Source organism: Hakea prostrata, chromosome 9 (genome assembly GCF_041222555.1).
Source record: "Hakea prostrata isolate BN-2017 chromosome 9, UWA_Hpros_2, whole genome shotgun sequence".
Lineage (NCBI taxonomy): Eukaryota > Viridiplantae > Streptophyta > Magnoliopsida > Proteales > Proteaceae > Hakea > Hakea prostrata.
Genome location: NC_142608.1, coordinates 55,790,179 through 55,804,442, shown reverse-complemented (window position 1 = coordinate 55,804,442; position 14,264 = coordinate 55,790,179). Strand labels below are relative to the sequence as shown.

Genomic DNA, 14,264 nt, shown 5'->3' with positions numbered 1-14,264 from the left:
AACATTTGGGTTGGTCAAGCGAGAAAAGTCCTGGAGGATGCTCAAGGGAAGATGGCCAAGCTGAAGAAGGAGAGGGATGACTTCTCCAAAAGCAAAGGCAAATACAAAGGAAAAGTCACTGATCTTAAGAAGAAGCTCGGGGGGAAGACTGCCGAGGATCTGAAAGCTTTTGAGGCTCCTGGCCGAGGAAAGAAATATGAATGCGCAACTAAGAGATGAGCTAGCTGAACTGAGAGCTTTGGGGGCTCGAATTTTTAGGCGGGAGGTGTTAGAAGATTACTTTTCCACCAAGGGAATTCAAAGATTTATCGGTGACCATTGCCACTCCCGCCTTCAGAAGAGGAGTACGCCCCTTCAAGAAGACACTTCAGCAAACAGAGCTTCATCATCCCAAGGAGTTGGAGAAGCTTTTGGACCCTCAGTTGTATGATGAGCTCAAGCTTCCTCAGCCAGAGGGTCTTCCCGAACTCCTAGTCATCCCATTCCCTGATGCTACTGACTACATCGATCCTCCTCCTCAACACCATCTCGAAGAGGAAGTGGAAGAGGAAAGAGGAGAAGAAGAAGAAGCAGAGGATGAGAAAGAGGTTGAAGGGGAGTTAGAGGAAGATGCTGAGGATGATGGCCCGGAGAAATCTGTCGCTGAAGAAGAAATCAAAGGATCCCAATTGACACCATTGCTGACACTAACGTGTCTGATGGAGGCTTGGTCAGGCCTTCTACCAAAGAGAAAGCTCCCAAAGCCCATCCCTGAGAGCCGACTGGAGTGCTTAGGACAGAATGCGAGTGACAATCCAAGATGAGCATCAACTAGTTGGTAAATTCATGGCTTTCGATCGGCACATGAATCTTGCTCTTGGCGACTGTGAAGAGTTCAAAGATGCTTCAGTATATCAATTATGATGAAGCATCTCTTTGCCGGTGTGATCTTGTCATCTCTGTCCCGAGTTCCTTTGTTCCTGAGTCATGTAATCCAGTGTTTAAGTTGTTTTTGTAACTAATCATGCGTTGTTTAGTACTATCTTCCCGAGTCATGTAATTTCTTATCATGAATGAAATTTTGCTAAGTGTTTTTCAACTATAGTCTTTTGTGACTCGTTTGGGATAAGTCCTTATCAAAGGTGCGAAGTCGATCGGGGTAAACCCGAATCAAGTTAACTCTTTTCTAAAAAGGGTGTTAGCCTCCAAAAGAAAGTGCTAAGTCCTTGCCTTAGACTTTTTGTGTAAATCCTAGCTACTAGAGCTTAAATTTAATGGATTTTCAAAAGAAAATTAAACTTTGATGGAACCATTGATAAGTCTAAGGCAAGGATAGTGGCAAAAGGTTTTACACAAAAAGAAGGGATAGACAAATTTAATATTTAAGCTCTAGTAGCTAGGATTACAACTATTAAGGTGTTGATTGCATTGACTTCCATATAGAAATTCATCGTTCACCAAGTGGATGTTAAAGCAACATTTCTGAATGGTGAATTGGATGAAGAAATTTACATGCAACAAGCTGAAGCATTTTTCATGAAAGGATAAGAGCATAATGTTTGCAAGTTCATGAAGTTCTTATATGGACTTAAACAGGCAATAAAACAGTGGAATGAAAATTTTGATAAAATAGTTTTGTCAACTGGTTTAAAAATTCATGAATCATGTGTGTATAGAAAGTTTTATGAAGGAGAAGGTATGATAATATGTTTATATGTTAATGACATGCTTATAGTTGGCACTAACTAAGAACAAGTAGATATTACTAAAGAGTATTTGTCTACTAGTTTTGATATGAATGATATGGGTAAAGTCAATGTCATTTTGGGCATTAAAATAGATAGAAATGGGAATAGTTTAATGCTAACACAATCTCACTATATTGAGAAAGTGTTAAAGAAATTTAATCATTGGGATTCTTGACCAATAAGTATACCTTTTGAATCTAGTATCAGTTTAGTACCGAATGATGGAAGAGCAGTGTCAAAACAAACTATGCTAGTGCTATGGGTTGTGTCATGTATGCCATGACATGTACAAGACCAAACATGGCATTTGTTATATGGAAACTTAGTAGGTATACAAGTAACCCTAGTAATTTACATTGGAAAACAATTTTCAGAGTTTTGAGATACCTTAAGGGGACCATATACTATGGCATAGGTTATACTATTATCCTACTACTTTGGAAGGCTTCACAAATGCAAGTTTGATAACAGAGAGCAAGGACCACTCATCCACAAGTGGTTGGATATTTACTTTTGGTGGAGGTGCAATGTCTTGGGGCTCTAAGAAACAAAATTGTATTGTTGATTCCACTATGGCAGCAGAGTTTGTAGCGTTGGCTTCTAGTAATAAAGAAGCTGAATGGCTACAAAATTTATTAATAGAAATTCCAATATGGCCAAAACCCATGTCACCAATATTGAAACATTGTGATAGTGAAGCAACATTGTCTAGAGCATATAGTCAAATCTACAATGGAAAATCTAGACATTGGACTGAGACACAGTTATGTGAGGTAGTTGATTAGTAATGGAGTGATTATCATTGATTTCATGAGATAAAACCAATTTTTGGTAGATCCACTAACAAAATGTCTTGCTAGGAATTCAGTAAACAATACTTCAACAAAGGGGAAACTCATCCTAGTACATGAAATATCATGTTGGATGGGGTGATGATGTTGAAACTACCAATACTTGATCCCTGGTCACCAAGAACAACAATTAAAGTCTGACCATCGAGGCAACCAGAGGTACCAGTAAATATCATGTTGGATGCTCAATGAATAAAGTATTTTATATGGAGATATCTACAAGCTCTGGATTTTGTAACCATCCCAAGGTGAGTGCTCGCTAACTGTAATGTGTTGAGGTGGAGGGTGAGTCACTATTAGTAGAATTATAACAGTTTTTGTTGTGGTGTTGTGTTATAGGGCATCTTTGATAAGTCTACCTAAGTGAGTGCATCGAGTGAGGTTGCCTCTATTGAGTTTTAAGCTTAAGCTCTTAAAGCACTCATGACACCAGGAAATCGGCGCGTGCCTTTATACATGTCAGCTTAGTAGAGTACTAGTTGAGAAGAAGCCAAGTGTGTGAGATGCATTTGGCTTGTCATTTATGGATTACCAGTTCAAGGATTTATCTATTGTGTGCTTCTAATTGGCTTTGATGAGTTTCACTAAGTGGAGGTTTATGTCCAAAGACGCCTTTCATTTATACATTTGATTTCCAGGGTTATTTTGTGAGAGCTCCATTATATTCAAAATGGTGGGGGGATGGGGTGTTGTTGTAGTATTTTGAATTTTAAATATGTATTGGATCATTGGAATTAATTAAGTAAAGGGTTGCTTTTGCTTCTTTATTAGGAAAGTTTAGTTCCACAAGAGTTCTAAGAATACAAGAACATTGGTAATAGAGTTTTAATCTACTTCTGAAACTTAAGTTAGATTGTATTATTCTAAAACCAAAATCCAATGATTTTTCGTGGATGCGATGTATACCTCGTATTGTTTATGTGTAAATTTCTTGCTTTCCTTATTAATTTCTTAATTTTCTGCTATCACATTCATACTCTATGACATCTACAGGAAAATGTTCCTTAGGTGGAAGTTTGAATCCCATCCACAACCAATCACGTGGGACATTATTCTAACCTAAAAAACGCATGGCTTAGGTTCCACACCAAAAAGATGTTTTCTTCATTAAATAAAGCTTTAATTTTTTGGTTGATGTTTTCGTTTAAGAAAGTCTGAAAATATCAAAAAATTTGCTGAGTTTAGGAATGGCAAAAGGAATCTAGAGACCTAGATATCCTTCCATTGAGTTTGCTGTACTGGTTGGACTCATAGAAAATAGAAAAGTACAGGTTTTTAACTATGTTGCATGTTTTGCCATAATATGGATGTTTAGGTTTCTACATTCATCAAATATATATTATTATGAAGTTCTTTGAATAAATCATTTTTTTTCTTAATCAATAAATAAATAAATAAAGGGGTTGAATTAGTTGGAACGAACGTTTGTCAAATAAGTGAATAGAGATGATGTGTCTTTACGATCCCTTATTTTCCTCAGACTTCAGTGATTTACCTTCAAATCTTTGAATGATTCAATCCTGTAAACTTAATCAAGCCTCCATGCTTGTTAACCCAGAAATAAAATATGATTCCCAGTTAATCAAAAATTAATGTCAGATTTCCAAGGTGGGAAAAAATTGGGTTAAAACATTGTAGAAGGACTGAAAATCATGGTGACATTAAGTCACCTGAATCGGGTGCTGATATATGGTTTCTCTGCATCAATATTTTCTGAAAAATTAAAAAGAAAAATGAAACTGTGTTTTGTGCATATGAGGTGATTTCATTCCACATCAGGTGTATTCTTTACATCCATCATTCTAGACATCACTAGTTAATTTGAGTTTTTAGGTTCTGACTTGTGCTTTGATTCTGTGCTAATCACAAAAGAAAAATCTTGACTCAAAATGAGGTTTTAGATACCTGCATCAAGTTACCAAAATCATCCCTTAATATTACAAATAAATGAAAAGTTTCTTCACTTCTGCATAGGGTGAAATTGGAAATAAACAATACAGTTAGCCATTTAAGGGACTGACAAAAACTACTCATATAAATTTAAAGACGACGAGGCATGAAACAACTCATTCCATTCTCTTTTCAATTCACCATGGCGCATCTCATTCTTTTCTTTGGACTTCTAATGATAGCATGCTTTACTGTAAGAAAAAGAAAGAATTCCAGGTTTCTTTCACCTTTGCTATTGCTTGTTCTTAATTTCTTTTTATTTGGTTGTTATTTTTTGAAAAATTTGCAGGCTTCTGAAGGTGAAAATGAACTTTTAAAATATTGGGATGAGAATATTGATTCTCCATACCCTCCGCATTGGTTTCGCGCAAAGGCTTCTCCATTGAACCTCCATCAGTTGGCAAAGTTTATGAGACTTATAGAGAAAAAGGAATTGGGTTACCATAGGCATTCATTCTGTATGCTGGCTAATATTGCTTGTTCTACAAATGCATTACTGAAGAAGACAATGAATGACAAAATCCTGCCACCGATAGCCCAATGGAATGATCTTAAAAAGACTTATGAAGGCCTTCCAAATGGAACACCATTATCAATTATCAGCCAAGGGGGTTTGCAATTTTTCCGGGAATCAATGGTGAAAGAGGGACATTTCATGCTTTTACCTGATCTAAGAGACCCATTGTCATATAAATCATTCTTGCCACGCCCTTTAGCTTCAAAAATGCCATTTTCATCTACCCACATTAAGGAATTGAAAGAACTTTTTGGTGTGGTGGATGATTCAAACATGGATAAGTATATTCAAGATACCTTCAAGATATGTGAGAGAAGCTGCATTCATGGAGAGCAGTGCACTTGCACGACATCTGCAGAGGATCTCATTGATTTTGTTGTTCAAAAATTAGGACACCATGTACACATATGGAGTACTAAGAGCATTGAAGGATCTTATGAAAATGTTACAATTGAAGCTATAAAACTAACATGTGGAAACCTTTTAGAACCACCAATCTTATGTCATAGCCAACCATTCCCATTTCAAGTCTACTACTGCCACATTTTAAGAAAGGTAAAAGTATATACTGTTGATGTTCAAGCTGGGAAGAAAGTGAATCGCGTGATCATGGCATGTCATTATGATACATCAACTTGGAATGCAAATCATCTTGCTTTCAAGCAGTTGGGTTTTGGCCCTGGCTTAATTGAAGTATGTCACTGGGTAAACGAGAATGGAGTGATCTGGACAAAGAAAATAGGTTGAGCAGCATTATAGGATTTGATTATTTTCTACTTCTGTGATATGTGGTAAAGGTCACAGCTTTTGGTATTTGAAGGATAAATAATAGCCCACTTCTTAAGGTTTCTTAAAATGTCTTTCAAGCTTCAACATATATCTTGTTTTTCATTTGTATTAAATAATGGGAAAAAAATTAAAATTCAAAAAATACATATACATTTGTAGAGCATTATCCTTGCTATTCCAAAAGAATGTCTTCATAAAAAATTTTAAGATAGAAAAACCCCTTCCCTATTAGAAGAGCTAATGATCTAAGTTTGGTTACTCATCCCACTGTTTTCTCTCTCCACCAAGAGTTGACTAATTTTTGCGAATTCTTCAAAAGTGATCTCCTTTCACCTACTGTTTGAGATCTCATCTTCATCTAGACCATCATACACTGAGTGAGGCTTATTCTCCCCCCTTACCCGCCTAGTTTTCCTTTTCTCCCCCCCACTGGTTAATCCCATAATTTGTACCAAAAAGTCTTGGCCTCGCTGCAACACTCAACTGAACATTGGATCAACATCTAAAATCATGAGACACTTTATCGATGGCCTACTCATCCTCCACGTGGGCCCCCTTAATTGAATTTGTACCAGACTCCAAGTTCTCCCTAGGAACCAAATTCTAAAAGTCCCTCTCCTGTGCAAATTACTTTGTGCGGGCCCCCTCTTTTGGCAACGTATCTATCATTCTATCCTTTTCAAAAAATTTTGAATTTAGAAAATTTAAAACTCTGGAATTCACTTCAACTTCCATCTCTACCTCGTGGGCTCCTTCAATTTAATTTGTGATAGACTCCATGTTCTCCCCAAAAACTAAATTTTGAGAATCCTCCTCCTGTGCAAATTGCTTTGAGTGCCCCCCCCCCCCTCTATTGGCAACGTGGCTGCCCTTGTCATGCTCCCAACTGCTAGGGCCAAGTGGAGCCCATGACACCTAAACTCTACCACGTGACGTGACAGTTACTTCTCTTTAACCATTATTTCTTAATAACACAATTAAAAGATTATGGTAAGATAGAAGAAACATCAATTTATCAAGAGAGAATAAAGAAATACAGAAAATAGATCATCTGATTGCAACTACATACTCTAATTATCTATACTAATTAAGTATAGTCATCCGACTTACAAATCTACACCAGTTATTGAACTGAATATTTACTATCTTGTACAAACCCTTAAAATATTTAATATAATTGCCCATTATGAACCAAATAGCTAGCATAATCAAAAAGAGACCTCGGGCTCTCAATCCTACTCTTGGATCACTATGCATTTACCCTTGTCCTTTGACTACCTATCTGTGCATGTTAATGGGGGTATCAGCTACACTTGTAAGTGAATTTTATAAAACAATCATGCTGTTTACCAACAACATAACAACGCATGCATACTTTCATGTGAGCACCACAAATTCCTTCATGCACCTCGGCTAGAGCTGATTCCGATCCTTCGAGACCCAAGCATCTCAAAAGGGGTCTGGAGTAAGATCTTCTGTATAGCCTTCCATTTTGCATAATGAATCATACTGATCGCACCTTGATTAATCTTGCCTCTTTCAGATCTTCTGGTAGTTTATCATCTCTCAGATATTTTATGATCGGATCCATCCAGCAACGCTCTGCTTCAATATAGGATATTTCTGTCTCCCGATAACTTGGGAAGGTTATTTCTTCTATGTAGACCGAAGGGTCTAAATTCTTTTCTTTGGCATTGGCTAATCTGGATAGCTCATCTGCCATTGTATTTTCTTTTCTTGGGATCTGACATACTTTCAAATTCCTGAATTCTTTCTGCAATGCTTGTACAATCTCTTGATATTTCTGTAACCGGGGTTCTTTAACACCATACTCCCCTTGTACTTGATTGACAATAAGTTGTGAGTCACTAAAAATAGTCACATGTGCTATTGCCAATGCTTTTGACAATCGAAGTCCAGCTATTAGGGCTTCATACTCTGCCTCATTGTTACTTGCTTCGAATGCAAATCTTAATGCATATCGAATAATAAATCCTGCTAGACTCTTCAGGATAATTCCAGCCCCTGCTCCTTGCTTGTTACTCAAACTGTCCACATATACCTCCCATACGATCGGAATAGTGGGTTCGGCAATTTCCTCCATCGGTGCAGAGCTCTCTACTACGAAATCGACTAATGCTTGAGCTTTAATCACCGTTCGAGGCTTAAAGCTTACTTGGAACTCACTAAGTTCCACCAACCAAGCTACCATTCTTCCAGACAAATCAGGTTTACGAAGAACTTTACAAAGGGGAAAAGTAGTAAATACCTCAATTGAATGAGCCTGAAAGTATGGCCGTAGTTTTCTAGCTGCTAGCATTAGAGCTAGAGCCTGCTTCTCGATCTGAGAATGCCGTGTCTCTTCGTCAAGTACTACGTGGCTGACATAATAGATTGGCCACTGCTTTTTGTCTTTTTCCCAAACGAGGACTACGCTTACCTCCGAAGTAGATGCTGCCAAATACAGCTGTAAAACTTCTTCCTTCTAAGGTCGGGACAATAGCGGTGGTCTTCCCAATGTCCTCTTCAGGTCTTTGAAAGCTTTCTGACATTCCTCAATCCACTTTGCCTCCTTACTGTTCCTCAAATCTTTGAGTGCTTTGAAAAAAGGTAGGCACTTTTCTCCCGACTGTGAGATGAAACGATTTAACGCAGCTACTCTCCCCGTTAAGCATTGCACATCCCAAACAGTTTTGGGGCCTTCCATATCAACCAAAGCTTGTATTTTGGCTGGGTTAGCCTCAATACCTCTTTGTGATACCATGAAGCCCAAGAATTTGCCTGATGAAACTCCGAAGGCACATTTCTCCGGATTCAGCTTCATTTGGTATTTTCGCAGTACTGAAAATACTTTTGTTAAATTTTCAATATGATTCATCCTCGCAATGCTTTTTACCAGCATATCATCAACATAGGCTTCCACGTTCTTCCCGATCAAGTCTTTACAGATTTTGTTGACGGCCTTCTGATAAGTAGCCCCTGCATTCTTCAGGCCGAACGGCATGACTTTATAATAAAAGCTCGCACAATCAGTCATAAAAGCATAAATTTTTCGTCCTCCTGGTTCATGAGGATTTGGTTATATCCTGAGTAGGCATCCATGAAACTCAATGTTTCATATCCTGCTGTTGCATCTATCAACAAATCAATCATGGGCAACGGGTAACAGTCTTTAGGGCAAGCCTTGTTGAGATCTGTGTAATATGTACACATCCTCCACTTCGCATTTGCCTTTTTGACCATTACCACATTGGCCAACCAGATTGGGCATTCAATGAGTTCAATGAAACTAGAGTTCTTCAATTTTTCAATTTCGCCCCGAACGGCTTCGTACTTTTCTATGGAGAAATTTCTCCTCTTATGAATAACTGGTTTCACCTTTGGATCTATCCAAAGTTTGTGCTTTGCAACTTGCCAATCAATTCCTGGCATGTCATCCGCAGACCACGTGAACACATCACTATTTTGTTGAAGAAAAGACTTCAACTCCTCTTTGAATTCTTCCAGCTGCTCAAACCCGATATAAGTAACTCTTTTTTCATCATCGGGATACAACTAGATTTGTTCCAATTTTTCTACCAGCTCGGGTCTTTGCATTTCTGCTTCGTCCCGATCATATCGTACCTCAATTGGTAGCGCCGTTACCTTTCTTGGGCCCTCCGTATCTTTTAAATATGCAACATAACATTGTTGAGAAATTCTATGGTCAGATGAAACTTGACCGATCCCCATCTTCGTCGGGAATTTTATTTTCAGGTGCTTCGTTGAAACGATAGCACCTAACTTCGATAAGGATGGTCTCCCGAGGATGACGTTGTAAGCCGAGAGCTCTCGAACCACTAAGAAATTTACCCGAACGGTAGCCTCCTTAAGGAAGCTTCCAATTGACAGGTCCAATTGTACTGATCCTTCCGCAATTGCAGACGATCCTGCAAAGCCATATAGATGTGTGGATGATGGCTCCATCAAGTCTTCATCCACTTTAAGCTTCTGATAAGCTGCATAAGATAAAAGGTCTGCAGCAGACCCGGTGTCAACTAACACCCTATGTACTTCTCGGCGTGCAATCTCTACCTTGATGACTATGGCATCATCATGAGGTAAACAAACGCCTCTTTCATCTTCTTCGCCAAAGGTGATCGAACCGTCACCATTCGGCCTCTTACGCTTCTGCGTTTCTCCGGTCCCAACGAACTTGGATTTTGCTTTCAGCTTCCAGAGTGACTCAGGTTCGGGACCTCCAAAAATTGTTAGGATTGGTGACCGAGTAGCATCGATCACTTCGTTACCTTTCTTAGATTTAGGAGCCTCCGTCGGTTGGTTTGGGCTAACCGAACGGTCCCTTTTGGTACCTGCGTCTCGCGGTTCCTCTCGTCTTCTTTCTCGATCCTGCTCCCCAGGCTTTGTAGGAAGCTTTGGAGGCCACTTCAAGATATTCTTTTTCTTGATAATATTTAGAATATCAGCCTGATGAGTATTTAGTGGAGTATACTCACTTTTACCGGGAGATCTTTGCCGCCACGCCTGATAAGGCTTTCCGACTCGATCATGAACATTCAGCTTTGGCTTCTGCTTGTTCTCAGGAGCCTTCTGTTCTTTTGTAGAGGCTTTATTGTCTCCCTGGTGTGCGTCTAGGATCTCCGTGACCTCTGCCTGCTTTTGGCATCTCTGCAGCAGTTCAGCATAAGTGGTGGGCATATCTTGAAGTAATAACTCCAAGAGTCGTCGGTTAGTGAGTCCAGTGAACAAAGCAGTTTTAGCTACTTGCTCAACTAGATTATCTATCTCCATTGTAACTCTGTTGAATCTTTTCAGGTATTCCCAAATCGATTCACTCTTCCCATGTCTAATAGTAAACAATGTCTCCTCGGTCTTTTTGATTTGGATTTCACTCTGGAATCGTCCTATGAATTTACGTGCCAATTCATCAAAATCCACGATCTTTCCCGAAGGGAGATTCGAGAACCATTTTTGTGCTGCTCCGATCAAGGACGAACCGAAGACCCTGCAAATGATTTCATCAGAATTACCTACGACTGCCATAGTCTGTTGATAGTAACTGATGTGAGCAGTAGGATCTCTCGAACCATCGAACGTGGAAAAAGTCGGCAAACAGAAATTATGAGGAAACTAATAGCCGGCTATGGGCCCGGCAAATGGAGTTTTTCGGATAACTGAGTATATATCATCAATTATCCTCCCTCTCGCCAATTGTCCGAGCATTTGATTGATATTGGCCAATTCTTGACCAATATGTGCTGACCGATCTCCGACGACACGATCATTATCTCGAGCAACACAATCATTCTCTCAAGCAACGCGTCTGAGAGTTGGTGAGTGAGTGCGTACTCCTGCAACCAACCTCGTATTTGAATCGGTCGTGCTTCCTTGCGGTCCGTCAAACCGATCATCTCGCCTAGGGAGATCTCCAGTTCTCCTAGGTTCTCTTTCGCGCAACCGATCGCCTTCCCGAAAATTTTGACTGACATTCTGTTCATCGATCAGTCTTTGATCCCGCTGTGATGCGCGCCTTCCTGCATCACGATGATCGGGTGCTTGTGGTATCAACACTTGTCTGGTCAGCACACGAAGTGCTTGACTTACCTCCAACATCTGGAGTTTCAGTTGATCCAGTAAATACTGGAGTGAATCGGGAGAATTATTACCTCCCTGACCTCCATCTACTTCAAGGGGTCGACTTCCCTCTAGAATATCTGGATTGTTTAATCCGGGAATTTGGACGCCAGCATCTCGCTGTGCAACAGCTACTGCAGTAACAACCCCCATTTTTCTAACCTGAAATCCGTATTGCAGGTCCGAGAACCCGAAGGTCTAGTCGGATTAAATTGTGGAGTGTCCGAATAAAAGTCCATGATCCATATCCAGAACCCATGGATCTGGATTCTCTTGTTGAAGAATCTACCTTACTGGGAAGTTGGATCTCTGGTAGAAGGCAAGTGGTGTTTGGAGATGTCCGGAATGAAGGTAAGATGTCCCCCATGTGTTGTTTAGAGCTATGTTGTGTTTGGGTTTCAACCCCCTGAGCAAAGCACCCTTGTATAGCAATATACTTGGGGGCAGTTGCTAGTGGCGGTTGATTAAACCAAGTGACCACCTTAAGCGACCGCCCGGTTCTGCTTGCGGGAAAATGCCCTATTTTGCCTCCTGTTCGTTATAAATAGCATCCCTCGCCCTATTAATGCATTATTATATTCGGTATTGCTATTTTGGGCGATTAGGTGGTAGTGGAAACATGCTGGAAGGTGGGCGAAGTGCTGGTAGTGATATGGAATCTCTTCCCTTCTATTCTTGGTGATTCTGATTAAGGTAATGAATCTCCATCTGCTATTCTCTTCTTTTTAACCTCTAATTGATATGAACCCATCCCCATTTTGTTAGTGGTTACCCAATTGATTAGTTGTATCTCCCTTTTCAATGTTCTTGATGAGATCCTGTCTTGAAATGAATCCCCGCATTTGTTTAATGGATGGATCCCATCAAGGGGAATGATTTGGGTAATAAATCTTTGTTAATTTTAGGGTTCTTGTTACCGTTTTGTTCTAAAGCTTTTAAGATTGAAATTTGGACTAAGATCATGCCAAAACGGATTGAAATCGGATGATAAAAAGTTTGATTTTCGGAGTTGGAAACTGTCTGAAACAGGGGTGGTCGCTTGTGGAGGTCGCTTAACTTAAGCATCCGCCATAAGCAACCGGCCGGTTTCCAGTGACAGTGTAGGTTTGATTTTGGATTTGTTTTGACTCTTGACTCTTATACATTCTTGTAACCCTATGCCTAGGTGTTCTCTATTTCAAATAAAAGTCTTATAATAGTTTTTGGATTACAAGTTAAAGGACTTCTACTAAATTACAGGTAAGGACATGTATTCTTATTTATATGCAATTATATATACATGATGATTCGGTTGTTCTATTTACTATTCTTTGATCATGTAACTTGCTGTAATTGTATAAAGCATGTGAATCTTATTGTATACTTGCTGCTTGTGGTGTTCCTTGATGTACTTCATCTTTTATGATATTGCACAACTGTTCATGGTATGATAAAGAGTGATGTAGTGTAGTTGTGATGGAAGAGGTATTCCATTGGGATATCTTGGCTGGAGATATCAGAGGGCTGTGGTATGGGACACATGCTCATTGATGCCTCTTTCCGGTATCCTTCATACTAGAGTCAACATAGTCCCTGACTACGGACTCATCAACCCTATTGATCATCCACAAATAATAGACGGGAAGCTCTCATATCCCCTCAAGGATTGGTTACCAGTCTTGAGCGCCCATAAGCCCAAGTCTACTATTTGCAACCCTACCAATAAATGGCCTCTCACGAGTATCCACAATGTGATTCATATCCTCTCACGGATTGGTTACTAGTCTTGAGCGCCGACGAATCCCCATTGCTACCACGGGTCGTTTGGTCTTAATACCCTTCCGAATCGGGTCTGATATAACAGGGACATCCTATCCAAACATTGCTAGACAGCCCTAGGTATGACAATCAATAATTCAGGAAAGTGTCAAAGGGCATCATTGGAAACATCCCATACTATTCCCATTGATGTCCAAGGACAGAAGTGTCGAAAGGACACTTCCCAATCCCAAATCGTACCTATTCAATCACATCCTCAGATCAGTCACAACATACATAACCGATATCTCATCATATAGAAAGATATGCATAAACATGATCAATCGCATATGTAACCGATAAGAATAAGTATTCATAATCAAAAGAATACATGAACATGATACTACTGTAGTCAAAGTACTTGCATCAGTAATAGAAGAATAAGACAACACATTTATGGTAGTGAATCTAATAGAATCCAAAAATAGAAACTAAGATTCACGCAATCTATGTAATTATGGAAATAACTGTCCATATCTTGAATAGCGTTGATGAATATCCAAAGATCAAAGAGAGAGGTTCCAAACCTAGCAAATAAACTCTAAACAATCATAGATATAACATTAGGATAAAGGCCTAAAAGATTGGAGATCAAACGAATCAAATTGAGCAAAAAACAGAGCTACTGACTTGCTTGGTCGATTGGGTGGTAGCTTGGTCCAGTCGACCAACCAATCGACCACCTGAGTCAGTACGAAGCAAAAAAGTGAATTTTGATCCAAAACTCAATCTACAAGATCCGAAACTCTACGAAACTTGGAGGAAACCATTTAAACAGTATGCTAACCCTAAAGGAATATAGATTAGCCATTAAAAATGATAATAAAAAAAACACTACTTACTAATTTGAAATCATGACTCTCTAATTTGGTAAAAATCCCCAGTTTTCGATGAAAATATACTATGAATCCAAAGGAAAACTAAAGAAGATTAGATCTCATTCTAGTAGAAGATAATCAGAAGTCATACACAAGTCCATCATGAAAGACAGATCTAACC

At 39.3% G+C, this 14,264-nt stretch overlaps 1 protein-coding gene across 1 annotated transcript; it reads left to right on the top strand.

Annotated features, from left to right (window-relative positions):
* Positions 1-825: 825 nt before the first annotated feature.
* Positions 826-5,792, top strand: LOC149005625 (polygalacturonase-1 non-catalytic subunit beta-like). The gene is made up of 2 exons (XM_089135960.1): positions 826-888; positions 4,818-5,792. Exons 1-2 carry the CDS (start codon positions 826-828, stop codon positions 5,790-5,792), a joined length of 1,038 nt encoding a protein of 345 aa, XP_088992086.1.
* Positions 5,793-14,264: the final 8,472 nt, after the last annotated feature.

Coding starts and splice junctions, on each gene's coding strand:
- LOC149005625 (XM_089135960.1), top strand. CDS start 826: ATGGCTTTCGATCGGCACATGAATCTTGCTCTTGGCGACTGTGAAGAG. Junction 889..4,817: donor AAGAGTTCAAAGATGCTTCA/GTATATCAATTA, acceptor AAAAATTTGCAG/GCTTCTGAAGGTGAAAATGA.